We start from the raw sequence: 25,909 nt of genomic DNA, 5'->3' as shown, positions 1-25,909 counted from the left end.
TACCTACCTATACCTCCATCTTGGCCGGAAGTCCATTTAGCAAATATTTATTCATTAGCTTCTCAGTGGGGATATAATGGCAAATAAGAAAGAGACATGGTTTTCTCTGATAAAAGTTTTCAATCTAGTGGTGGTGGAGACAGACATCAAAGAATCACAAAAATAAAATAATAACCATACAAGTATATGAAAAAGGTAAAGTGCTATGAACACACAAAGCAGGGAAAGTCTGGAAGGCTCTGAGGAAGTCATGAACAAACTGAGATGAGGAGTTAGCCAGAGAGATAAAGGGTGGGGGAGTGGGACCACTGGCAAACAGGAAGCAGGATGAGCAAAATTTCTGTGTAGGACTGAGACAGAAACTGAGACAAGGCCAGTGTCACTGGATCATAAAGAAAAGGAGGGAGACTGGTTCAAAATTATGCTGGAGTCATAGGTGACAGTAGGATCATGCAGAGCTTTGAGCATTCTGAGAGAAATAAGAAAGCTCTGCAGTGTTTCCAGGAAAGAAAGTGGTGTAATGAGGCTTCTATTCTTGAGTGAAAAAGAGACCTACAGTGACAGAATAGGTGCAGGGAAGCAACTGGGACTGCTATACTACAATAACCCAGTGGGAACCTAAGAGAATAGAATGCACATGGAGATTCTGATACTAGCCACACCCACTCAAATACAACCACTGTCACTGATGGGAATGCTTTTTCCCCCGACAATGTTGAGGAAGAAAAAATTAGTTAAAAACAACAAATACTGAGAATAGGCTATTATCCTCCAGGAAATCCTCCTTGAATATTACAAACATTCCTATGATTTATAGCCTTACACCATTATAATCGTTATTACTGCTGAGACTACTCCTTTTAATAGGGTCAAGATTTTCTTCAAAAATAGTAAGGACATGGCCCTGGCTAGTGTGGCTCAGTGGACTGAGTGCTGGCCTGCAAAGCTAACGGTTACAGTTTGATTCCCACTCAGGGAGCACGCCTGGGTTGTGGGCCAGGTCCCAAGTAGGAAGTGTGCGAGAGTCAGCCACACACCAATGTGTCTCTCCCTCTTTCTCCTCCCTTTCCTTCTAAAAATAAATAAATAAAATCTGTTAAAAAATAGTAAGGATATGAATGAATAATGAGTTAATTTTCTATGTCATAACAACACATAATTCCAATCATTCCAACCTCAAAATTTTCAAACTGTACATAGGTACATACATGTATAGGTATACATCCATATGTATATATGTGTACATATATATGCACACATATATATCACCTGGTGTAGGTAATGCATGTATTAGTAACATATTAATGAAACATCTAAATTCAAGCAATGTATTTTCCTGGTGAACTTCCCAGTATAAATTTGGTTCAGAGTACACCATGGAGTTATAAGTTAAAAGACCTTCTGAAGAAACAAAATGAGTCCTGAAAGGGAGACCTATGCTTTTATTTAAACACATTTTTCAGATAATAAAAAGATTAAAAACAAATGAGCTATACATACATTCAACTAAAGACCTTGAAAATGGGCAAACCCAAAAGAAAAAGAACGAAAATGATAAAGACAGAAATCAATAAAATAACAAAATCAATAGAGAATGTAAATAAAATTTCAGGCTATTTTTTAGAGGCATAACCATCCACCACTCACTATCATACCAGTTGGTCTCAGTATCATACCATCTCAACTATCATACCAGTTGGTCTACAGTCATGCTAACATAGATAAGAACAACAGAAAATGTAAACAATAATATTTCAGCTGTGCCTTTAAAAGAGGACAAGTTGCCCTCACCAGTGTGGATCAGTTCATTGGGCATTGTGTCCTGCAAAGCAAAAGGTCTCCAATTCAATTCCAGGTCAGGGCACTGGCCCTATTGTGGGTTCAGTCCTGGGATGGGGTGTGTACGAGAAGCAACCAGTCAGTGTTTCTCTCTCACATAGATGTTTTTCTCCCTTTCTCCCTCCCTTCCCCTCTCTAAAAAATAAATAACCCAAATCTTTAAGAAAAAATAAAAGAGAACAAGTTAAACTTGCAAGAGCAATTACTACCTGGAACAACTTTTAAAAACCTTGGAGCCATCAGACGGTTATGGATACATGACTTCTAACAAATAATTTAAAAACAATGCTCAATAATTTTAGCCTACATTTCTGATGATCTAATTCTTTCACTATTTGTCTATCTTTGATTCCAGCTAATGTGTTCATAATTAAATAGTTCTGCAGCAAAATAACATCTTGATTCAAATTTGCAGTAAAAAATAAATAAAAAACTAGTATGATGATAATTAACAATTATTGAACACTTACTACGCTGCCAGACATGTTGGATCAGTTCATTCCATCACCATGTGAACTCTGTAAGTACTATTATTATCCTCATTAACCAGGTGAAGAAAGGAGACAAAGCTTAACTAATTGCTAACAGATGGCATACATAGAATCCAAACCCCTGGCACTCTGATTCTCAGGCCCCAAATCTTAACTACAAAGGTTTGTTCTTAGTAAGAACTTGCAAATAGCCAAACCACTTCATAGCAGCTGATGTAAAGAAGATTATTTAAGCCCTGGTTGGGTAGCTCAGTTGGATAGTGTTGTCCCAAGATACCAAGGTTGCAGGCTTGATCACTGGTCAGAGCACGTATAAGAAACAACCAATGAATGTATAAATAAGCGGAACAACCAATCTATGGTTTTCTCTCCCTCTCCCCCTCTATCTCTAAAAATCAATTTAAAAAAAGATTATTTGAGAACCTCACCATCTGGTAGACAGAATATGAGGGTATTTACTGTAGAACTCCGTGTTTTTATGTTTAAAAATTTTCATAATAAAATACTGGGAAAAGAAGATTTAATCAATGCACCATTTAGGTGGTATTTTAAGAGATGACACAAAGACTGTTAAGGTTTAGAAGTTGAATTTTCTAATATGCAAAAGTAAATATTAGTTACTTCAATTCCACAGGAATTATTTTAATGACTGTCAGGAAATGGCAGCCACCAGACTGGTTGGATTGATAATATAGAACCTGGAGGTTATATATAGGGTGTTTTTTTTTTTTAATGAACAGTACTTTTAAGTGCTCAAAGAAAATCAGTCAAAAAAGTTTCAGTCAAAATTTTTACGTACAGATTTTTTTTAAAGAGGTAAAAAAAGACTTAAATCACGCAGCGATTAAAAAAAAAGGATCTCCCCATTTCATTTCAGGATCTTACACAAGCTAATGAAGAGTGCTTCGGAGTAGCGAACAGCCTATTAGGTAAAAGCCTCCACATCAAAGTCAGAAAAAGGAAAGAAAAGAGGGGAATGCTGAAAGAAATGAAAATTGCTGTTATTACCATTTAATTAAACAAAAAGGGGCTAAGCACCAATATCCAGATAAGAGAATAGAAAACTAATGAAGCTGTTAGAGCAGTAATTTTTCACCTAAGTTAAAGAAGACTCAAACCAAAAACAAAACAAACAAGCAAATAAAACCCCTTCTTATTTAATGAGGACTCAGTGTTCTGACCAAGTGAAGTCACCTGAAACTGGAAATTAAAGTAGCAGTGGTAAACAAAACAATAACCAACAACAGATTTCTTAAAAAGACTAATTAATGCTTTAAATTCATGGCATGTTGAAACTGAATACTGTACTTAAGAAGACATCATTCATAGTAGGATAGAACAGAAGCTCTAGAGCTGGAAAGCTCGGGGTGCAAGTCCTACTTCTCAGTCTTAAAGTACCTATATGAACCTGAACAAATTATCTCACATCCAATACTCAGTTTGCTCATCTATAAAATGGGATTAAACAATTCACTGCAGTTAAGGACTAAGTGAGATAAAGTTAGGTAATCACTTAGCATTGTACCTAGCAGACAGCTCTCAACCTAAGTCCTTTTCTCTTATGATTTACTGGAAATAGATACATTTGAATAAAATGGGTATGCTAGACTACAGGTACGTTCATCAAAAACTGGGGAAGGTTATAAATCCAAGAGACATGGATTCTAAAAGAAAATTTCCCATATTTTCCTTCAGAGAATAAATAACAATGAAAAACTATCCAAAACAAGGAAAAGCAGAAAAGAAGCTAGAGTGCACCAGCTCTGAAGTCTGTTCATGAGGGCATTTCTGCTTATTCTATCATTAAGCAACACAACACTATCTGTGTGAAAAGCTTCCCTATGTCCAAACTCTCCTGAATACAACAACAAAACACAAGACAGAATGTAATACCGAGTGTTCAGAGTGACTATGGTGACAATAAATATTCATGATGACACAAAGTAACTTAGAAAAGAAAAAAATCAGTAACTGTCTATTTAGTAAGATAGGAAGGCACGCCATGCATTTTATTTACAAAGAGTTCCTTTGAAAATATTACAGTAAAATTGGTTTCTGATAAAATGTTAATTCCTCCCCATACAGTCAGATAGAAAAGACTGTTTTATATTAATGTATGAAATTAAGAATTTAAAAATATATCCTTAAACTTGTATATTTGACATCACGAATGAAAAGCATTCCATTCCTCAAATATCCTTTATGCCACAAGCAGAAACAGACAAAACTGAATTCCCTTGCCATACGTTGTTTTGAGACTACATTTAAAAAAGTTTTATATTTCATTCACTAAATCTCACTAAACTAAAATTCACTTACTTTCGTTCCCTATCAATTCATCCTCTTGATTTAGGCTCTTCAGAGAACAAGAAATTCAACTGAAACAAATCCCAGCAAACAAAATACCCTTAGAATTTGAAAGCCAGAAAGCAATCTTCCAGGTGTCATGATGTTAAACAAAAGCTGAAAAACTTTTGATGAATATACTACAACCGCGTGAAACTGCCTCTGACTCAAATATCTAAAAAAGGACACTTGTTCTCTAAGTGTTCTACTTCTGAAATTAACGGATATAAGATTAATTATAACATGAGCTACTGGGGCTTCAGGATTTGAGAGTGATAGAAGTTTGGTTGTTTTTTAAAAGCAAAATTTGGCTTTGGCTTAAGCATTCAGCTAAAGGTGTGTCAAACTCATTTTCACTGGGGGCCACATCAACCTCATGGTTGCTTTAAAAGGGCTGAATGTAATTTTAGGACTATATAAATCTAACTACTCCTTAACAGTTAAGCGGAACTCGGTGCTGCTGCCAGGTAGCACAGGTGTGGGGCCGGATAAAACAAGGTGGAGGGCTGGATTCGGCCCATGGGCCTGGTGTTTGCCACCTGTGAGCTAAAGCGTGTTTCTCCACTGCGCCTCTCAGTTGGCTTCGAGTCACTTCTGGAGTCTCTTACTGTGACATGATCAGGGACTGCATGACCATTAGGTCAGTATTATCCAATCAAAGTAACAAAGTCATATATAAAAAAGCCATGTCATCTGAATTTACTGTTAGTATCTACACATTCATTTTCTAAGTTAAGAGGGTGTTTCAGGTACCACTTAGAATGAGAATCTTATCAGATGAAGTATAAATATAGATAAATGCAAGAGAAAATGCAATTAATGATGATTATAGGAGTTATTTCATGAAGAATATAAATTAACAATTTTCAAATAATCAAAAAATGAAGTAATAACACTAGAGTATTTATTTATTTATTTTATTTAATTCTTGTTCAAGTACAGCTTTCTGTCTTATATTCCCAACCCTGCCCGCTAGAGTAATTATTACTAGAGTAATAATAGAGTCATAGTTAGATGATGACTTCAGGAAAAACATATCCTTTTTGAACTGGTAAATTAATAAAATTTAAATGAAATACACGAAGCTGAATTATACAAAATTTTGTCATAATTCTAACTTTGTTTAATTATTTGGCATACTAGTATTCACAATATTCAACAAAATAACCTCTGAAGATAGTGTATAATTTTTAATTATTCCATGAATCTTTTGAGAAAAAATCCTATTTGGGAATTTGTATCTTTTGTGTATGAATTAAAAACAGAATGTTAATTTGCTTACTCAAAATTTCATAGAACAGCAAAGTTATATGCCACATATTCAATCATCTTTGCTCCAGATATTTAAAAATATATAAAAAAGAAAATGTTAGTGAAAAAAAGTTCCCCCCAACTATCTTGTATCCCGCTAATCTTAGTTGAAAGTGGCCCTCAAGTCTGTACCCATCATGTGTACTACAGCAATCACAGGAGCAACCTAGCAATGGGCAGTGCTGAAAATTGTTTCTGTACTGTCATGTCCTATTTTTTAAATCAGATTGCTAAAATTTCTAATAATAAATTATAATAATTTGGAGAATATTTAAGATTTATCCATATATTCCGGAAGATTAATATATGATAATGATACTGGCTTCAGCCCCAGCTTTGGTCAAATACTGATTTTCACACTTGACATTTGGCATTTAAAAAAATGTATATTTGGTGCAATGTATTTATATGCCCAAAAGATGTAGGTTATTTCTCACTTTCATTTGCTTACCCAAACTAATTTTAAGCAGACTCCTATGTTCTCCAGGGGTATAGAAATCAATCCACGACTCCCTTTACAGGCTAAAGAGTAGAGGTTGTAAAGAACTCAATCCTACACACATACCAGTAACCTAGCACCTTCTATTGACAACTGCTAGTAAGCAAGGAAAATACAAACAAAACAGGTATCAGTTCTCATGATCTCTATGCATTTCAATGACTTCCCTTAACAGATTGAAACTTTTGTTTTTTGTAGCCAAAATCTGCAGATCTAAGTTAGTTAAATTTATTTCACATTCTCTTAAAATATGTGAAAATTATTATTCTTTATAAATTCAATGTTTCAGATTCAAAAAGATTGCCATATAAAATGAATTTATAATGAACTAGGATGAATTTGCCTGTGATCAAGTAATAGCTCAAAAAGAAAAAACACAAACCCCTCTAAGTGTCCAGAACCCAGCCCAGCATCTGATACCAGATTTACTATCATTATGACTTAGAATCACAAGACGGACTGATTCTCATTCAGATGTTTAGTTACCCTGGACAAGTTATTTACACTCTGAATCTATTTCCTAAACTATTAATATCTGTTGTCATATAGACCAAATAAATTAAAGTATGTGAATTATAAACAGCAATATATGTAAAATATCGAGCATCATGGATTCCAAACCTAGGTTCTTTATTTTTCTACCACTTTTATAATATATTGTTGTTGATTTTAATAATGGCATTATGTATAATTTTAATGACAATTAACTTAAGACTTCTTTTAAAAACTCTCTGGAATTTGTTTTGGTCCTTTATTTGCCACTCAAGAATGTGGCTATGGTTTATGAAAGTTTAAGTATTAAAACAGTTCATTTAAAGTGTTAAGTCATGAACTCACATTATAGACAAAGCCAAGCTAATATATATAATTTTACAATAGAGAAAGATTGCTCTTTGCCAAGAGTAATAATTGTTGAAACTGCTTTTGCTAGGTCATCCAGTGACTACTATCTGGGGTGGTACATGACATCAGCAGTCAACTAATACCATCCAGGACCCAAATATCTCAAAACAGACACTTGAAATAAGAATGCCCTGAGAAAGTTCAACCATAAAACCAAAACAAGATGAGCCAGAACAGAGATTAGGAAGTCAGACACATGCAGCAAAGTAAAAGACGATTGACTAAATTTAAGATATTAACTTGCAATGAAAAGAAATTTATCTATCAGAAAGGAGGGCTGGTTAGCAATAAAAGTAATGAAAAAGAAAAAACATGAAGACAAATGTGGCCAGTGCCCACAGAAGCACTACCCAGGAGAAGGAATACCCTGTAAGGCAGATGGATACAACAATCTGCTTGGCGACTATATTATGGCAATGGAAATATCAATTTATTTGAATCTAACGCCATTTAAAATTATAGTCACTTACAATCAACTGCCTTGTTCTAATCCTATGTCTTGTTAGGCAACTTTTAATAATTTGGTTTTCCAAATACCATTCTACATAAGAAAGAATATACTCCCCAATGCCAACATCTAATCCTCATTTTACATGACCAAATTGGCATTCTGATATGTACACATACACACATACACATTCTCTTGTGATGGTGATGTCTTTCCTTCAATGAAAGTTTGAGCTCTAGAGTCAGATTATTTGAGTTCCCACTGATTTACTGTGACCTTGGAAAAATTTATCAGTCTCCTAGTTTCTGCTTCCTCGTTTGTAAAGATGGGGAATACTTCCCATAGTTGTGAAGATTAAATAATTCAAAACACTTAAAACCTGTCATACAGTAAGTACCAAATAAATGTTAGCCACTGTTATTTATTTTTGAGCATGAATTAACATACTGAGGTCTGACTAGCTCTAATCAGTTTCTGAATGTGAAAAAGTAAAGTAGGGTTAGTATGTTGCACAACTGCAGGGACATCTATAAACAAAAGAATAGTGAGGAAAGGCTTGACCTGGTGCATTCAAAGTCACCATCTCTGTGAGGTTTTTTGGTAGTCAAATTGCTTGTCTGTCCAGGTAAAAACATAACTTCACTGTGTAACAAGGGGTCACAAACTCAAATTCCTAAGTGGCCAGGCAGGTTGCTTAATGAGTGAAGATGACTGCTTGGGTGCCGAGTTTGCACAAAGAGCGAGTGATAGGACTGTGAAGGCTGGAGACACAAATCAAGCCTGATGGCATTCAATCACAAGTACTTTTAGGCATTCTGTTTGGCAAACCACAATGTGGGCAGGTATCAGAGGCCTGAAGACCACGAGTTTGCAAATCCTGCAGCACTCTGTCATTCAAGTTTTTAAATGGCCTAATTTAGTATATTCCTACTTTCCTTTACTTACTCTGTGACCATCCCTCTTCCTTGGCTTCTAGAAAACCCCTGTCTTCTTTCTGGTCTCCTCCACATACCTGGGTGATCTCATCATTTCAGCGGATACATCTGCTGAAAACTCTGATCTTTATCTCCATTTCTATTAACTTTAAGAAATATCTCATGAATTTTGCCTCTTGTTTGCTTTCTCATTGCCAATGCTGTTGACCAGGAACTCATCACCCAATTTCTAGACTTTTACAGTAGTTCTGACTCACTCCTTTCTTTCATACTCAACATTCATCCAGCAGGAAATCCTTTCTACCTCAAACCATATCCGAAATTCAACAATTCTCACCACCCTGGCCTAGACCATCATAACCTGTCACTGAAGTTACTGCAGCAGCTTTCTTGTTATCACTCTGTTCAATTCCTCCAGTGGCTTCCATCCCACTCAGTGAAATCCAAGTTCCTCACAATGGCTTACAAGGCCCTCACAATCACCCTGTTGTCCACCTAACTTTATCTCTTATAGCTCTCCCTCTTCTTTGTTCTTTTCTGTAGCTACACTGCTCCCTTGTTTTCCCCTAAATGACATAGGTTCCTTCCTGGCTCCAGGCTTTTTCTACCTCTGTTCCCCTTATCTGGAATGCTCCTCCCCCTCATGTACTGGCCTGGATTGTTCCCTTTCAGGGTTTTGCTCAAACGTTACTTTTTCAGTGTTTCCCTAAACACCTATTTAAAACAGAAATACCCTCCCCATACTCATAGGGTGCTCCATCTCCCTTTATGCTTTATCATCTAACATGTTTTTTATGTTTATTGCCTTTCTCCAGAGAAAATGTAAGCTCCATTAGGTAACGAATTTTCTTTATTATCTTCCCTAAGCCCAGAACAATATATTACATATTAGGTGCTTAATACATAATGAAAATGATTGAAAGCTCCCTAACTTGTCATCTACTGATTGCTCTTTCTGTAGTCAACTTTCTCCTAGTCTCAAGGTACCATACCCCAAAACACATCTGATCATTCTCCTGCTTAAAAACTTTGCCAGTATCTATACAGCCTTCAGGGTCTGACTCTTAATTCATGTAAGCCTTTTCTTCATTGCCTAAAATGTGTTGTACATGCTCCATATGCTAACACTTTTACCATCCCTGAACCTACCATTTCATTTCTCCACGTTTTCCCTGTATTTCTGCCCTTGCTTGGCCCAAACTTACTCACCCTCCAGACTCAGCAGTCCCTCGATACCTCCCTGATGCTCCCACCTATGCCACCACTGCACTCAGTTCGCACCTCCATTATACATGGTGCTATCGTTAGGTATTTACCAATCTGTTTCTCCTGCTAAATCATAAGATCCTGGAGCACCAGTTCAGTGATGCTGTATTCAGTTTGTTTCCCTAGTGCTTAACACTATACTCGGCACAGAAATGTCTGTTGAATGGAAATTTAACAAACAAAATTTAAAAGTGAATGAAATAATTTTTCTATAAGAGGGTAGGAAAAGAAAAATGTCTTCCTAAGAGTCAAAGTGCTTTCCAACATCAAACCTGAACATGACGTCTGAGGGGTTTTTTTTGATAAAGAAAAACTCAACCAAATAGTTTTAATACGTTAAATTACCACATTCAAGAATCGAAAATATATTGATAGTTTCAGTTTTGCAAGATGAAAAGAGTTCTGGAGATTGGCTGCACAACAATATGAATGTACTTAGGACCACTGAACTGTACACTTAAAAATGGTTAAGATGGTAAATTTTATATTATGTGTATTTTACTACAATTAAGAATACAATTAATTAATGGCCTAGTGAGGGAAGACATTTACTTCAGTAAATATACTAATTTACAAACCAGATATAGTGTAGAGCATCAAATAAACACTAATGTAAGAAGCTGCATCTGCGATTTAATTAAAATTACTGGCATATTAAAGTGAGAAGGGAAATTGGAAGTAATGTAATTCAACTGTCTAATTTCACAAGCAAGAAAAATAATCATAGAAAAGAGAAGAGCATTAACCAAATTAGAAGAAAAACTAGGATCAGAATCCAGGTTTTATTCAGAATGCAAGGTTCTCTTAAAATACCAGCACATTACAATCCCAAACAATGCAAGAAGTGAAGGCTAGCACTTACTGCATTACCTGCCTGTGAAAAGTTAACGAAAAGTGAAAATAATACCGCAGGGAGTAGTTGGCATAGCTGGCTTTTTATCTAGGTTCTATCTGTGGGATCTCAAACAAATAGGACGCACTGTAATGCTACACCATCTCATGGGATTAATGTGAGAATCAAATGAAAGCCTTATTACAAATGAAAAGTATAATCATCTCCTCCATCCTCATTCCTCCAGATTCTCCAAGTCTCTAGGCAAGGTTCCCATTATTCTGCTGTGGGGGTGAAGGAGAGGAGATGGGGTTGTAACCCCTACCGTTCTGACTAGGTGGAATTTTTCATAAGGAAGCCAAGTGGGAGCGGAGGGAAAAAGGTAGGAAGGTTGCTCCTAATGAGCAAAGAATAACCTCTTCTGGAATGAAACAATTATCCATACCTCCTATCAATTAAAGGCTCTGAGAATTATAAGCTTTATACTGTTCATGTCAAAATTCTCTTTTTCTCCAGTAAAATCCTTGCAAAAACTTTTTACTTTTAGTACATTTCAGAAAATTGTACAATAGTTATTTGGATATGTATTTATCTCTCCCACTCTACTGCAGATGTGTCCAAAGCAAGGACTCAGCATTTAGCCTTTAGGAGTTGTTTGTGAATTGTCTTACTTGGGTCAACATTCAGCTACAATACAAAGCTAGGTGGCTAAAGTTGTGCCTACGAGAACTGGATGAAAATGCAGAATTGAATGAAAAGGAAAACAGGATTTTATCCTCCTTTGACTTCCCCCAACTTTTATTATTTATTTCTAAAGACCTAGTCAGAAGTCCTCCACAAATATTCTATACTGCCATATGTTTATTTGTAAGTAGTTTTATATTAATGACACTTTATATAGTGTTTTCACTCCAGATATGGAAATATTTAAGGGAAAGTACACCAAATGGGTAATTTTTTAAAAAATCTAACTTATTTGGTAAACAAATCTTGTGCAAAATATTCATCATACAAAACATGTGCACAAAGATACTTTTTAAAAGAGAAAATATGTGCATTACGTGACTATACATTTACATTCAGAATCTCATTCAAATGCAAACTATATTTTAATTTGTAGAATCAAAGCAGTTGTAAATAAAAATCATAGATATATCTTTTTTCCTGCACTCACAATATACATTACTTTTCAGGAACATCAAAAAAAGAATATCCTGGAGACAAAGCCTATCTCCAAGTACCAGAATTCATATATCTTCACCACCTAATTCACAGAAACTTTTCATGCAGTATAAAATAACTATATTGCAGATGCAAGAATATGTAAGGATTCCACAGATTGGTGCATTTTTTCCCCAATTTCTTAAGAATCACCAGGGGAGCCTATTAAAAATACAAATTCCCAATATTCTCCCCTAGAGATTCTGATTCAGTTCCTCTGGGCAAGACAAAAATCTTTATTTCTCCAAGCGATTCAATGATTAAATTTGGAAAATAGTGATCTTGTATAGTTCTCAAATTAACAGTTATTAGAATAACCTGACCTTTTAAAAACCTTGAAACTGGCCCTGGCTGGTGTAGCTCAGTGGATTGAGCTCGGGCCTGCGAACCACACGATCATGGTTCGATTCCCAGTCAGGGCACATGCCTGGGTTGCAGGCCAGTTCCCAGCAGGGGACTCACAAGAGGCAACCATACATTGATATTTCTCTCCTTCTCTCCTTCCCTTCCCCTCTAAAGATAAATAAATAAATAAAAATTTAAAAAAACCTTAAAACTTAGCCAGAGGCTCAGAAATGGCAATGACATCACCACCGTTTAAAAAGTTCCCCAGAGTCATTCAAGAACCAGATCTTGTAGAACTTAAAAAATTCTTGTAGAACTCTTATCAGCTAAGAAACTAGGTTTGCTCAACTTCACAAAGCTAAGTGGAGCTAGAACCATTTTTCTTAACTCCCAGTTCACTTTGTTTTTTGATGTAGTTGTTTTGCTTTTCATGTAAGTTTAGCAAAAAATAAAGATGTGAAAAAATAAATTGTGTCTTTTTGCCTCATAATACCACTTAACAACTGAATAAATTAAGATGGAGCAAACGTTGTTTCTGAAATCACTAGGAAATATTTTTAGTCCTAATATAAAACAAAAAGGACTAAATATCACTATCTCATTTCAAATTCTTACCAAGCTGTTAACATATCTTACAAAGAATTCTTTAACATTTTTTAAACTTCTAATTGTTTCAAAACTTCAAATTATTTTTAAAGTCTGGCATCAGAGTTCCTAACTAGTAAAGTTATTTTGACACCTGAATTTGGTGACATGGTTTTCTCACTACATAGACTACATAATTCTATATATTGAAGTGCCCTGTGAAGTAAGAGAACAGATTTTCTTCTTCCACACATGCAAAGAAAAATGAATTTTAGCCTCCATAGGCAAAAACCTCATCACCAGTTTGTCCAGATATTCAGAGTGGAAAACTTTCAAGCCATTAGTTAACCTATTCCAACAATTTTCTCATTTTAGTAACAAGATAATGTAAAAACAACATGAAAAACATGTCAACTGCAAGCTTACATACTCAAAATTTTGCAGGGCTTTTTTACTTTCTAAAAACGACTACATGTTTAATGCTTTCTGGTGATCTACTCCTATTAATTCAGTATCAAAATTGTCAAAATATTTTATCCCTCTCAAGGTTGCCCGATATTTAGGTATTTCAAATTTCTAAGTGTTTGTGACTTCTGCTTCTGGGCTTTTTTTTAAGTGTTCAGAATGCTTTATAAAAAGCAGACCACATTACTCCACAGGTAGAATTTCTATACAGCCTAGAGTATAATGTGTACTTTTGATTACTTAATTCCCAAAGGAGTAACTGCCAGGTTCTAGATTTTTAAATATTCTACCTAAGAGTCAGATGCAATGGGTTTTGCAATCACATTTAATGGATTCTAGCAATATTAAGGAAAGCTCTTTTTCTTAACCATTAAGATACCAATGTTCAGGCATGTGCTGCTTAACAAAGGGAATGTATTCTGAGAAATGTGCAGTTAGGTGATTTCATCCTTGTGTGAGCATCAGGGTGCACTTACACAAGCCTACAAGGTGCAGTCTGCGACTGTAACTGTAGGAGCTGCACTTCTACAGGACTGGCAGCATTGTGACTCTGTTCACACCAGCATCACCACTAACAAGTGAATAATGCCTTGTGCTAAAAATGTTAGAACAGCGACACGCCACTGGCCAATAGGAATTTTTCCGCTCCATTACTGTGTAATCCTATAGGACCTCCGTGTATATTTGATCCATTCTTGACCAAAACGTCATCCCCGCCCCCCCCGCCACCCCCGCGTAAGACTGTAAGCTANTCTGTTCACACCAGCATCACCACTAACAAGTGAATAATGCCTTGTGCTAAAAATGTTAGAACAGCGACACGCCACTGGCCAATAGGAATTTTTCCGCTCCATTACTGTGTAATCCTATAGGACCTCCGTGTATATTTGATCCATTCTTGACCAAAACGTCATCCCCGGCCCCCCCCCCCCCNCTTGACCAAAACGTCATCCCCGCCCCCCCCGCCACCCCCGCGTAAGACTGTAAGCTAAATACCTAATGAAAACTTTAATATGCTCTTTAAGCTATTTAAAATCTGTAAATACCCCAAACCATTAAGTGGAACCAAGAGTATGCCTATAAAGGCACTGCAAAACTTAAAGAATTAGAATCTCAAGTAAATGTTCAAGTGATACACGTATTTACAAAATTGGGCTGGATGGGGTAATCCATGGACCTTCCACTAGGTGCTACAGTAAGGTTGGCAGAGCCTAAGTATTTGTGTTAACATTTTAAACTTGGTATTTGCCATTTCAAGTACATGGCATTTCGGGTTGCTTAAATATTTCCTAAAAACAAAACAAAACAAAAAACAAAAACAAAAAAACCCAAACATGTTTATTTTTCGGAATGTGCTAGGGTACCAGTCAAAGACAACACCAGTTATTACCAGTTCGTGCCTGGTCCTGTCTGGCCCTGGCCCGCAGCCCCAGCCCGGGGCGGGGGTCGCACGTGCGGCGGGCGGGGCGGGAGGCCGGAAGGACCCGCGCGGTGGGCAGGGACGGGACAGAACGGGAGGGGGCCAGCCTCCCCAAGGCCGCCAGCCCGGCCTCCCAGGGCGCCGTCCAGCGCGGCGGCCCGGAGACACCTCGGTCATGCAGGGCCCGCCCGCCCCCGCCCAGCCCTCTCCTCCGACACACAGACAGACAAGGTTCCGACCTGCCGCGCCCTGCGTGTTCACAGTCTGTCATGTTTGGTCAGGAGCGGGGCGGGGCTGCGGGCCGGTCTGCGGGGCACGGGACCCCGGCCGCCCGCCGTGACGAGGCGGTAAAAACTCACGGTTACTAGTGAGCGACACAGACACAGACTTTCCAGTCTGTTAACAACCACGCCAGAGAGATGGGCTCTCTGCAAACACGGGGCGCGGCCGCAGCCGGCGCCACCGCGCTAGTCTCTACTCGCCGCCGGCGGCCGAGGCTCGGGAGCGGGCGGGCGGAAGCGCCGCGACGCAGGGGTTTGGACAATGGCCGTAGTGGTGACTGCTCCTCACCGACATGGCGGCCCCAGGACGGCGCTCGACAAGATGGCGTCGCACACCAGCCCGGGGCTAGAGGCGCAATATCCCTCCGCGCGCCCCGCCCACAGACCGGAGCACGTAGGCCATTGGATGAGGCGGCCGTCGGTAACTTCAGGGGTGGGTTCCCAGCCTTCGTGGATCCGCGGAGGCGGCACGGTCCGGGAGACGATGTCCGTCTCGGAGGCGACCTCCGCCCGGGGTTTGGTGTGGCCTTCGTCTCAGTGCAGTCAGGGACGCTGCCAACCAGAGTTTGCGGAGGCCCCTAACAAACGGCTTCTGAAGCCGGCCGCCAGTGTGGGTTATTTGGGGTAATAGAGGTCGTTGACTGGTTTTTTTAATAAAACCTGCGTTGCTTAAATGGTGGAGAAATGTGCTTTCTCCTTAAAAGTCGCAGTGAGCCTCTCTTTTTCTAATGTTTAGTGTTCAGGATCGCGTTTTGGGGAAAACAGCTTGGCTTAGTTCTGGAGGGAATTTTCTTGCTTTTTATTAAGATGGTGGACTTCGTGGTTGATCCACCTAAATACCTGATTTCCTGCTTAGTGTGAATGAAAAAGGGCTACAGTAGGCCAGAAAAGCTCGGGGGCGGGGGAGGGGGGTGCCGCATGGCAGGTTGGGTGACCGGAAGTAGCTAATCAGGAGGGTCTGATCCCAAATTGCTAACTGGGCAGGTCATGGCAGGTCGTCAGGTAACAAGCCTGCAGCTTCCTTAGCAACTTTATTCTTTGCTGTAAGTGAGCCCTGTACATTGTTCTTATGCATCTAGAATAACATACCTTTAAAAGGTCAGGGTAATTTTCTTTTCCAACACCTCCACTGGCACCAAAGCAGGAGACCATGAAACTCCTCGTTGTTACCTTGCTGCCCATTTACTGACTGTAAATGGTAAATGTTAAATTATCCCATACCCAACCGTGTGAAAGAGATACGTATCTCTACATTTTGCCTTTTATCCAATTCTAGTGATTTCAGTGCTTAGCTTTCTCCTGCCTCCCTAATTTACCACCAGTGGATTTTGTGTACCTTATAATTTTCTCTTTTGATTGTATTGCATAAAAGGGACGAGGAAACTGCCATTCTCCAGACCCCTTTTATACTAGTCCTAGCTTCCTCTCTTCCTACTGAAAATTACATCAATACTGAGCTCAAATATGCCCCTTTCAAGAAGACTTCCCAACCACACAGGCTGTCTTCTGAATCATTAGTTCTTGGTACTTTTTAATGGACTTTTGGCCAAAAAATTGTGTTTAACCCCATTGTATGACAAAACAAGTCACCTAAGCTGTCCGCACCTGTTTCCTCACCTAGAAAATGTGGAATAGCACCTGCAATATGAGTCCTGCCATTCTGTGAGCAATAGGTGGGTTGAGTATGAAACATGCCTGTTGCAGGGCAAGTGCCCAAACCAATGGTGGCTACTGGGGTTTCCATTCAAAGGAGAATCCTAAAGGCCAAGCCTAAAAACTATGGTAAATATATTCTTAAAACGGGCCGTAAGGCGCAACAAGAACATGCAGATTTAGGGCGGTGCCTGCGCGGGACCGTGGATGTGGTAGAGCGCGTGCGTAATAGGGCAAGACTCGCAGGCCCCCGAGGGGGCGGGTGGCGCATGCGCCGGAGGCCTTCCCGACTCATCCTCTATACTTTCCGCGGCTGCGGAACTCTGGACGGGAGGATGGATTTTGAGAATCTTTTCTCCAAACCTCCGAACCCGGCCTTGGGCAGGAAATTGCCCACGGACTCCGATGCCACGGACTCCGACAACAGGTGATGCCCGATGTTTTCCCTCTGAGCGCCGGGGCCCTAGCGGGTTCCGCCCCCTCGCGCTTTCGGTGGGCTCCGGACTGTGCAGGGCATAGGGAGAAACGGGGCTCGAGGGCCTCTCGGACGCGGGGCGATGGTGCCGGGCGGGTGCGCGGGTAGAAGCTGGAGGTGCGGCTGGCGAGCGGAACGAGAGGAATGCTCTCCCTCCTCTTGGGGCCGGTGGTGAGCCGCCTGTGACCTTACAGCACGTGTGAGCTGCTGGAAGACAGAGGTCATCTGTCATTTCTCACGGACACGTGCTAGGCATTTTTTGTAGGAGATGCCAAACGATCAGTTCACCAAAGGGTGAAGAATAAGGAATGAATAGTATGCTTTTAGTCCACTGATCAGCATCAAAAGACCCTAAAAACCATCTTTAATCAGCAAACACCATTTAGATATGTTTACTAAACTGGAACTGAGACAGCTGGCCAAATGGCGCTAATTTACTGATCTCATTCTTGGGGACGAGAATAGTTACACTCAGATATTCATTCACTTTATTCTCTGTGACTTTGAAATGCTAAAAAACCCACCTTCTAAATCCACATCTTGCACCATTTCCCTAGGCCAAAATCAAAACACACTGCCTTTATTCCTTTTTTTCCTCTCGTCTGTGATAAATCTCTTAATCTGGTTGATTTACTTCCGTATCACTCAAATCTTTTCATTTCTCTCTGTCTCACATACCTTAATTGGAACTATTGCTATAATTCAGGCTTCCATTTAGAGCTTTACTTTGGTACTTTACACAGAATGTCATTTAGTCTTCTCAGCCCTTAAGAGAAGATATTTTCATTTTTTGTAAATGAGAAAGTTGAGACACAGATGATAAATAACTTGCCAAGATCACACAATGTAACTAGCAAAAGTAGGATTAAGTTACTTAGTCTTACTCTAGGACTTGTGATTTCATCTCTACTTGAGGGCACAATGGTTAAAATAAGACCTATAAATATTAAAAAGAGACAAATACACTAATTATTTGCAGATGGTAGGATCATCTACAAAGAAAAAGCAAAGGAATCAATAAACTATCAAAATACGTAAGAGAAATCAGCAAGGTGAATCATTACAAAAAAGAGTAGAGACATACAAAAAACCAATAGCAGCCATCAGTTTGAAAATTTTACTGAACTACTTTCATGTTATTCCTTTATGACAGTTTTGGATATTTCCCAAAATGTCAGGTGAAGAATGATATTACATTATGGTTTTGGTGAGCACTTCTGAATTGTTACTCATATCCTTTGCCTATTTTTCTCTTTAAAACTTTAGTATTTCTAGTCTGCAGATATGTACCCCCAATTTGTTATTTATCTTTTGCCTTTGCCTATGGCATTATTTTCAATGCATAAAGATTTTTGTTTAAATGGTTTTTTTTCCTGGTAATTTTATTATGGAACTACTTATTTATTGAACACCTGCTGAGTACAGGACATTATTCTAGGCCCTGGGGATACAGCAATAAACAAAAGAGATTTAAAAATCTTGTACTCAAGAGATTTATATTCTTGAGGCACAGACAATATATAAATATACAACAGGTGCTCAAATAATGTAATTTTGTTCAATGTCTTTTAGTTCTAACGTTGATAAGATGCCTTAGGAACCTAACTTTTGTGTATATTAGTTAGCCTGTGGTAAAATTGGTTTCATTACTGTATGGGATTTTAGGTGATCAGTGCCATAGAGCAGGTGAAAGAAGGGTAGTTGGATAAGAAGGGAGGATGGGCCCTGGCTGGTGTGGCTCAGTGGCTTGAGTGCTGGCCTATGAACCAGGGAGCCATTGGTTCAATTCCTAGTCGGGGCACATGCCTGGCTTGCCAGCCAGGTCTCTGGTGGGAGGCAGCCACACATTGGTGTTTCTCACCCTCTCTTTTTCCCTCGCTTCCTGTCTCTGAAAATAAATAAATAAATAATATATATATTTTTAAGGATGGGATGGTGGGAAGGATGTAGGTATTTCAAAGAAGGTAGTTAAGGAAAGCCTTACTAACAACATTGATAAGTATATTCTAGTAGGGACCTGAAGGAGGTGAGGGAGGTTGATGTTTAGTAGGAAAGTGTTCCATATACACGGCCTGAGATGCTGTGAACTTGGTGTGATTGGGTGGTGGGAGCAAAATGGCCAGAATGATGAATGGAGGAAAAGTAGTCAGACTTGAATGGTTTGGGGTGGTTTACGGGAAGCTGATCATGCAGGGATTTGTAGGTGCCGTTATAAGGACATTGGCTTCTACCCTTAATGACCTGGGAGGCCATTGGAGGGCTTTCAGCAGAGAGTGACAGTTTAGCCAGGTCATTCTGTATGTGTTGAGATTAGAATGTAGATGGGCAAGAGTAGCTGACATCATAGTATCAGTGGCAAGAAGTGGCCAAATATGGATATGTTTTAAAGATAAACTGGGTGTCCTTGTAGATTGGATGAGGGATATGAGAGAAGTCAAGGTCATCTTTAGGATTTTTGGTCAGTATCACTAGAAGGTTGGAGTTTAAGATAGCAGGAGAATTGGATCAAAGTTCAAAGTTCACTTTTGCATATATTAAGATTATGTATAGTAGATACCAGGTGGATATGTTAGTGAGGGTTGGCTCTGCCTGCCTGGGTTTCAGTCTCAGCTCCACCGTTTACTAGGTCTGTGATGTGTTACATAAGCTTCCCATAATTCAGTTTTCTCATCTGTAAAACAGGCTTTTAAATAGTAGTATGTATGCCATAGGGTTCTTGTGATATGTGTAATGTCCATGAGACAGTGTCTGGCACTGAGTAATCATAATGCAAGTATTAGCTGCTGTTGTCATTATTATTCTGCCAAAGTAATAGGGATATCAAGTAATAGGTTATTTCTTGCTCCCTTGATTCATTACTGAAGACCAGAGCAGTGAAAGTCCACAGTATTTCGCTTACTGGCTCTTGCAATGGTAGCTGCTGTAGAAGGCTCAAAAAACTTCATAGCTGATCTGGTGGGTGTAACTCTGAAGCTCTGACTGCAGATATATCAGTGGCAAACTGTTGGATTGGGTGGAGCTATGAAGCCTGGGCTCCTTCGGCAACTTGGAAAGAAGCATGAACCACCCTTCACCTTCTTGTCGGGTGTGGTTTTGAGTATGCACACATTGTCTAGTCCTCGCCTTTATCTGGCGTGTAACACATATCTTAAGCTTTATTCAGTAGCCACTACTTTCTGAGACAAAATTGTGTTTGGTTCCCCTGTGTCTATAGCATCAACCATTATTTAGGTTTACTTATAAATTTTATTGGCTTCTTTGTTCACTAGTTTTTTGTATTTCTCATCTTTATCTTTCTTGGGTTCACTTTTACTTTTGCTGGAATATCAAGTAATTGTCTCAGACAATGCATATACATGTTCAACTTATCAGTCCTTGTAAGTGTGAAAACAGCTTCTCTTTCTCCTCTTCCCACTTAGAATGTAAGTTTGGGGCTCTCCTGGCCTGGGAAGGCACCCTGCATTCTCCCCGAAGTACCGGTCTTCCTTGCACTCTTCTGTGTTTGCTAACTCTTGCATGTCTTTTAGGTTCAGAAAGCCTCTGGCCCCCAAATCTAGGTTGTGTTCTGCCTGTATATACACCTGTACTCATCACACTGTATTGAAATTGCTTTCTTTCTTTCTCCCAAGCAGATAGAAAGTTCTCAGAAGGCAGGGACAAGGTCTGTTTTGTTGATTGTTGTATCCTAAGATTTAAGGCCCAGGTCCTGGTATACAGTAGATACTCCGTATTTTTTGAATGAATGGAATTATACGTGAATGGATAAATTTCAAAGCTGCTAATAATACTTGAACATTAAGGCTATGTAATGAGATCTAAAATTACAGCTTTACTTTTTACTCATAAGCATGTTGCTATTTACTACTCATGATAGTTTTGTTTAATATTATTTTTCTGGAGTATTTGCAGTGGAATTTGTATTTGGAATTTCTTTGAGAGCAAGTTGAAGAGAAGCCAGAGCTGTGGATTTTGATGCCGTGATGTGAACTCTTCTCAGGTTGAAAAAAATCTTCTTGTGTTATTTGATATTTTTGCTACAGAGTCGATGAGGAAATAGATGATACAGAAGTCGAAGAAACACAAGAAGAGAAAATAAAAGGGAAAGTAAAACTGGAGTGTGCGCATATTCCCAAAAAAGTAAGATAAGTTGGCATATTGGAAAAACAGATAGGGATGGATATGAGAATTTTTTAGGGATCCTGTTTGTCTCATTTTAGTTAGCATTTGAGACCCAGTTACTCGTATCAAACCTGGTGACACTTTTTAAAAAATTGATCATTTAAGGACTTTGTCTTTTACCATGAACTGTTTCTGGTGCATTGCTTTTATGTTTGTTTTCCCTATTTCTGAAATGGGTTGTAAAGTGTTTCAAAAAGTTATTTTCAAATTACATCAAAATAAGGATATTCATTGCTAACTTAATTAATCTTAGTGATGTAAGGCTTAAAGTTTGGATTAGTTTGCTAGGACTTCCAAACAAAATACCACAAACTAGGAACTTAAAATGCAGACATTTATTGTCTCATGGGTCAAGAGGCTAGAAGTCTGAGCTGAAGGTGTTGGCAGGGTGGTTTCTTCTTAGAGCCGTGAGAGCCGTGAAAGGGAATCTGTTCCAGGCCTTTCCCATACCTTCTGGTGGTTTGCTGCCATCTCTGGTGTTCCTTGGCTTGGCTCCCAGAGTATCACCTTGATCTTTACCTACATGTTTGAACGGTGTTCTTCCTGTGTGCATGTCTGTGTCTAAACCTCTTTTCATAAGGACACGGGTCATACAAGGTTAGAACCCACTCTGGTACCTCATTTTAATTATATGTACAATGGCCCTATTTCCAAACAAAGTCATATTTTAAGTCATACTGGGGTTGGGGACTTCAATGTAAGGCTATGAGGGGACACACTTAACCCGTAACAAAGCCCATATCTGCTCCTCCCCTCTTGCCTCTTTTTTCTTTTGAACTTTTTTTTAATTATGAATTTTAACACATTACAAAAGAATGGGTTTTAATTGACCATGAGACTCACAGATACAAATAAGCTTTACTATGATACTTTTATGCTTTGTAAAAGGATATAAGACAAACTATAGCATGTACAGCATCTTCAGCTCCCGAGGAAGCCTCTCAGCTACTCAGGTATGTCACTTCTTTTGCCCTTTGGGGCATGTCTGGCTGCTGTGGACATGAGCCAAGATTGACTGGAGAAAGTGCAGCTTGGATTTCCCACTAATTTTTCTACTGTTTTAGTAACTTGGGCTCCAGTCAGAGTCCTCTAATCCGTGTGTAATACAACCCCATCCAGGAGATAGGCAGGTGCAGCGGTCTAGGATTACCTTAGTAGTTTTCAAGAAACAGTACTGTGAGAAGATGGACATCTAGATTATTCCGAAGGAGGCTTGCTGTAGCTGAGGCTCTTTACTCACACGTGTGTAGAAGTTGAATGCGTCTCGGTTAGTTAAAAGGAAAGCACCCAGGTCAGCACATTGGAAGTCAAGGAAGATCATTACCATCAAAGCCTCTGGGCCTCCCTTCTCAGCCATACCCCTTGTTTCTTCTTAGAGATAAGTACAGTCCTACCTTGTGTCAGTCACTTTCTTGCTAGATACAGCTTTACTAAAGCTGTCACCCATAAGAATACTGTTATTTCTTTCCTGTTTTTGCACTTTACAGAAATAGAATAGTGCCCTGTATGCTCTTTTTCTCAACATTATATTTGTAAGAGTTATATGGTGTATACGTGTTTCCTCCTTTTCTAAGCTGCAGGTTATTCCATTAGTTGAATACAGTAGCTTCTATTGTCGATAGACTTGTGGTCTGATTCCCGTTTTGGGAGTTACGGGAAACACTGCTCCATTCTCACTTGTAACCTGCTGCACGTGTACAGTGGCTCCCCGTAGTTTTTTTCCTTGGTTCCAGTTACCCACAGTCAGCCACAATGTGGAAATATTAAATGGAACAGTCCAAAAAGAAACAATTTATAAGTTTTAAATTGCATGGTGTTCTGAGTAGCATGGTGAACCCTCATGCCATCCCGCTCCATTCTGGCCAGGACACGAAGCATCCTTTTGTAGTCCAGCCCATCACTCTGTAGACGCTTCCAGGCTATTGATCGCTTGGTAGCCATTTTGGCTTTCAGATCGGTTGTCATGGTGTCACAAGTGCTTGTGTTCAAGTGACCCTGATTTTTCTTAATGATGGTCCCAGGGCACAAGAGTAGTGATACTGGCAATTTGGATGTATGAGGAGAAGATGTAAGGGGCTTCCTTTTAGTGAGAAGGTATGAGTATAGCACAGTAAGAAAGAGAGAGACCACAGTCACATAATTTTTATTATAACAAATATGTTGTTATAATTGCTCTATTTTATTAGTCATTGTTTGTCTTTTACTGTGTCTAATTTATAAATTAAACTTTATCATAGGTATGCATATTAGGACAAAACATGTATAGGGTCTGACACCACCCGAAGTTTTAGGTGTCCCCTGGGGATCTTAGAATGGTCAGGTGGGGACAACTCTACACAGGAAGGGAACTGCTGACTTTCCAAGCACCTTTACTCTTTACTGTGCTGGCAACCCATATTCAGAGTGGTTCTGTATAGTTCAATTTTCTGTGTTTTGGCTGCGTTTTTGTTACTGAAACTTTGTTGACTTTAAACTTGGTTGTGCAAGGAGGCACAGTGTTTCCACCTACGCCTCCATCTTGGCAGAAGTCCACGTTCAATTTTATTTTTAATTCTTAAGTTCTGTTTTTCCCTTGAATTATATTAGCTTCTTCTGGATCGCTTTTCCCTTTTTCCTGCCTTTTTGTTTTATACTCTAGATCAGGAGTCAGTAAACATTTTCGGTAAATGACAAAACAGCATAAAAAAGTTTTTGTAACACAGGTTTGCTAATGAGAAGAATGGGATTCTCCTTTTTGGGATAATAAAGGAGTTTGGAGTTAGTACTATCAAAATTGATGGCAAAAAAATGAAAAGAAAAGTTGATGGCAAAGATTTTTCTAGTAGTGCTGATCTGTAATGAGACTCTTTACATTTCCATCTTTGAAGATGTCTTTCATTGCAGACAAGTACTGCCAGTCCACAGCAAGATTTTCGCTGGGCGTATTTATTGCTTGGAAGGCATTTGTAGAACTTGATTAAACTCTTCTCTTGAAGTTTGCCTTTTAGCGTGTCATTACATTGCAGAGTAATCACTTCCATTTGAAGGTTAGGTGATAATTTCTCAGTCGCCAGGGTTAAATGGATTTTGAAGTGACATTTTTCTTTGCATTTGTATTAAAGTCACTGCTGTTTGGAAACCACACCTGCTGCAAATTTGGGTGGGAATGGACATCTCGCTCCTTGTTTTATCTTTGGGCAGCACAGTGATACTGAGCAGTATTGGTAACACCTCAGCTCTTTGAGAGCCAAGGAAAAGCATTTGATAGCATTTGTCTTTTTTTAATTGTCAAATTTTCTCCCAATTTCCTCATGTCTTTGAGCAACTGTTATTACCAAAAGGCCAGTTGTCTTAAGTAACTTTATTTTCTCTGGCTGCTTTTTTTTCTTAGAGATTTTATTTATTTATCTTTAGGGAGGAAGGGAAGGAAAGAAGGAGAGAAATATTAATGTATGGTTGCCTCTCGTGAGTCTCCTGCTGGGACCTGGCCTCCAACCCAGGCGTGTGCCCTGACTAGGAATTGAACCGTGATCGTGTGGTTCACAGGCCCACGCTCAATCCACTGAGCTATACCAGCCAGAGCTCTCTGGCTGCTTTTTCAATTGCTGCAATTGAACAAGATTTAATTAACTTGCCCTCAGCTGTCTTTGATGGCCAGCAAACAGCCCATTCAGAAGCTTACTTTGATTTCAGTCTCATTTTTATTTATTTATTTTATTATTATTTTTGCATCTTTAATGCCTCTTTTTTTCAAAAATTTTTATTTAATTATTTTTCAAGTACAGTTATCTGTCTATTACTCCCATCCCATCCCACCCCCGTGCTCCCCCCTCCCTCCCATTTCCACCCTTCTCAGTTGTTGTCCATGTGTCCTCTATATATGTTCCTCTAAATCCCTCCCATATTTCCCCTGAAATTCCCTCCCCTCTCCCCTCTGGTCACTGTAAGCCTGTTCTCTATTTCAGTGTCTTTGGTTATATTTTGCTTGCTTCATTGTTTTGTTGTTTAGCTTCCTGTTAAAGGTGAGATCATATGGTATTTGTCCTTCAACACTTGGCTTATTTCACTCAGCATAATGCTTTCCAGTTCCATCCATGATGTTGCAAAAGGTAGGAGCTCCTTCTTTCTTTCTGCTGCATAAAATTCCATTGTGTATATGTACCATAGTTTTTTGATCCATTCATTTACTGACGGGCACCTAGGTTGCTCTTCCAACTCTTGGCTATTGTAAATTGTGCTGCTATGAACATTGGGGTGCATAGGTTCTTTGAGATTGGTGTTTTAGGGTTCTTAGGATACAATCCTAGCAGTGGAATTGCTGGGTCAAAAGGCAAGTCCAATTTTAGTTTTCTGAGAAAATTCCATACTGTTTTCCATAATGGTTGTACCAGTCTGCAATCCCACCAACAGTGGACCAGAGTCCCCTTTTCCCCACA

At 39.1% G+C, this 25,909-nt stretch overlaps 2 protein-coding genes across 3 annotated transcripts in view; one reads left to right on the top strand and one right to left on the bottom strand.

The window, feature by feature from the left end:
* Window positions 1–15,232, bottom strand: part of ZC3H6 (zinc finger CCCH-type containing 6) — a 52,425-nt gene extending 37,193 nt beyond the window's left edge. The window contains exon 1 of the mRNA XM_037038662.1: window positions 15,146–15,232. Coding sequence (XP_036894557.1) covers window positions 15,146–15,177 — 32 coding nt within the window. The 5' untranslated portion in view covers window positions 15,178–15,232. The remainder of the gene's footprint in view (window positions 1–15,145) is intronic.
* A 1,860-nt stretch (window positions 15,233–17,092) lies between these two features.
* ZC3H8 (zinc finger CCCH-type containing 8) overlaps window positions 17,093–25,909 on the top strand; it is a 34,287-nt gene continuing 25,470 nt past the window's right edge. The window contains exons 1-2 of one of the 2 annotated variants that reach the window (XM_037038653.1): window positions 17,093–17,246; window positions 21,350–21,452. In XM_037038653.1, the coding sequence (XP_036894548.1) occupies window positions 17,110–17,246; window positions 21,350–21,452 (240 nt within the window). In that variant the 5' untranslated portion in view covers window positions 17,093–17,109. Of the gene's footprint in view, window positions 17,268–21,349; window positions 21,453–25,909 lie in introns of both variants that reach the window. The other variant, XM_037038644.1, reaches the window with a different exon arrangement.

Source organism: Sturnira hondurensis, unplaced genomic scaffold (assembly GCF_014824575.4).
Source record: "Sturnira hondurensis isolate 20B ecotype Veracruz unplaced genomic scaffold, ASM1482457v3 Scaffold0002039, whole genome shotgun sequence".
NCBI lineage: Eukaryota > Metazoa > Chordata > Mammalia > Chiroptera > Phyllostomidae > Sturnira > Sturnira hondurensis.
Note: the sequence above shows the minus strand (reverse complement) of the source record. Positions and strands in the feature narration are given on the sequence as shown.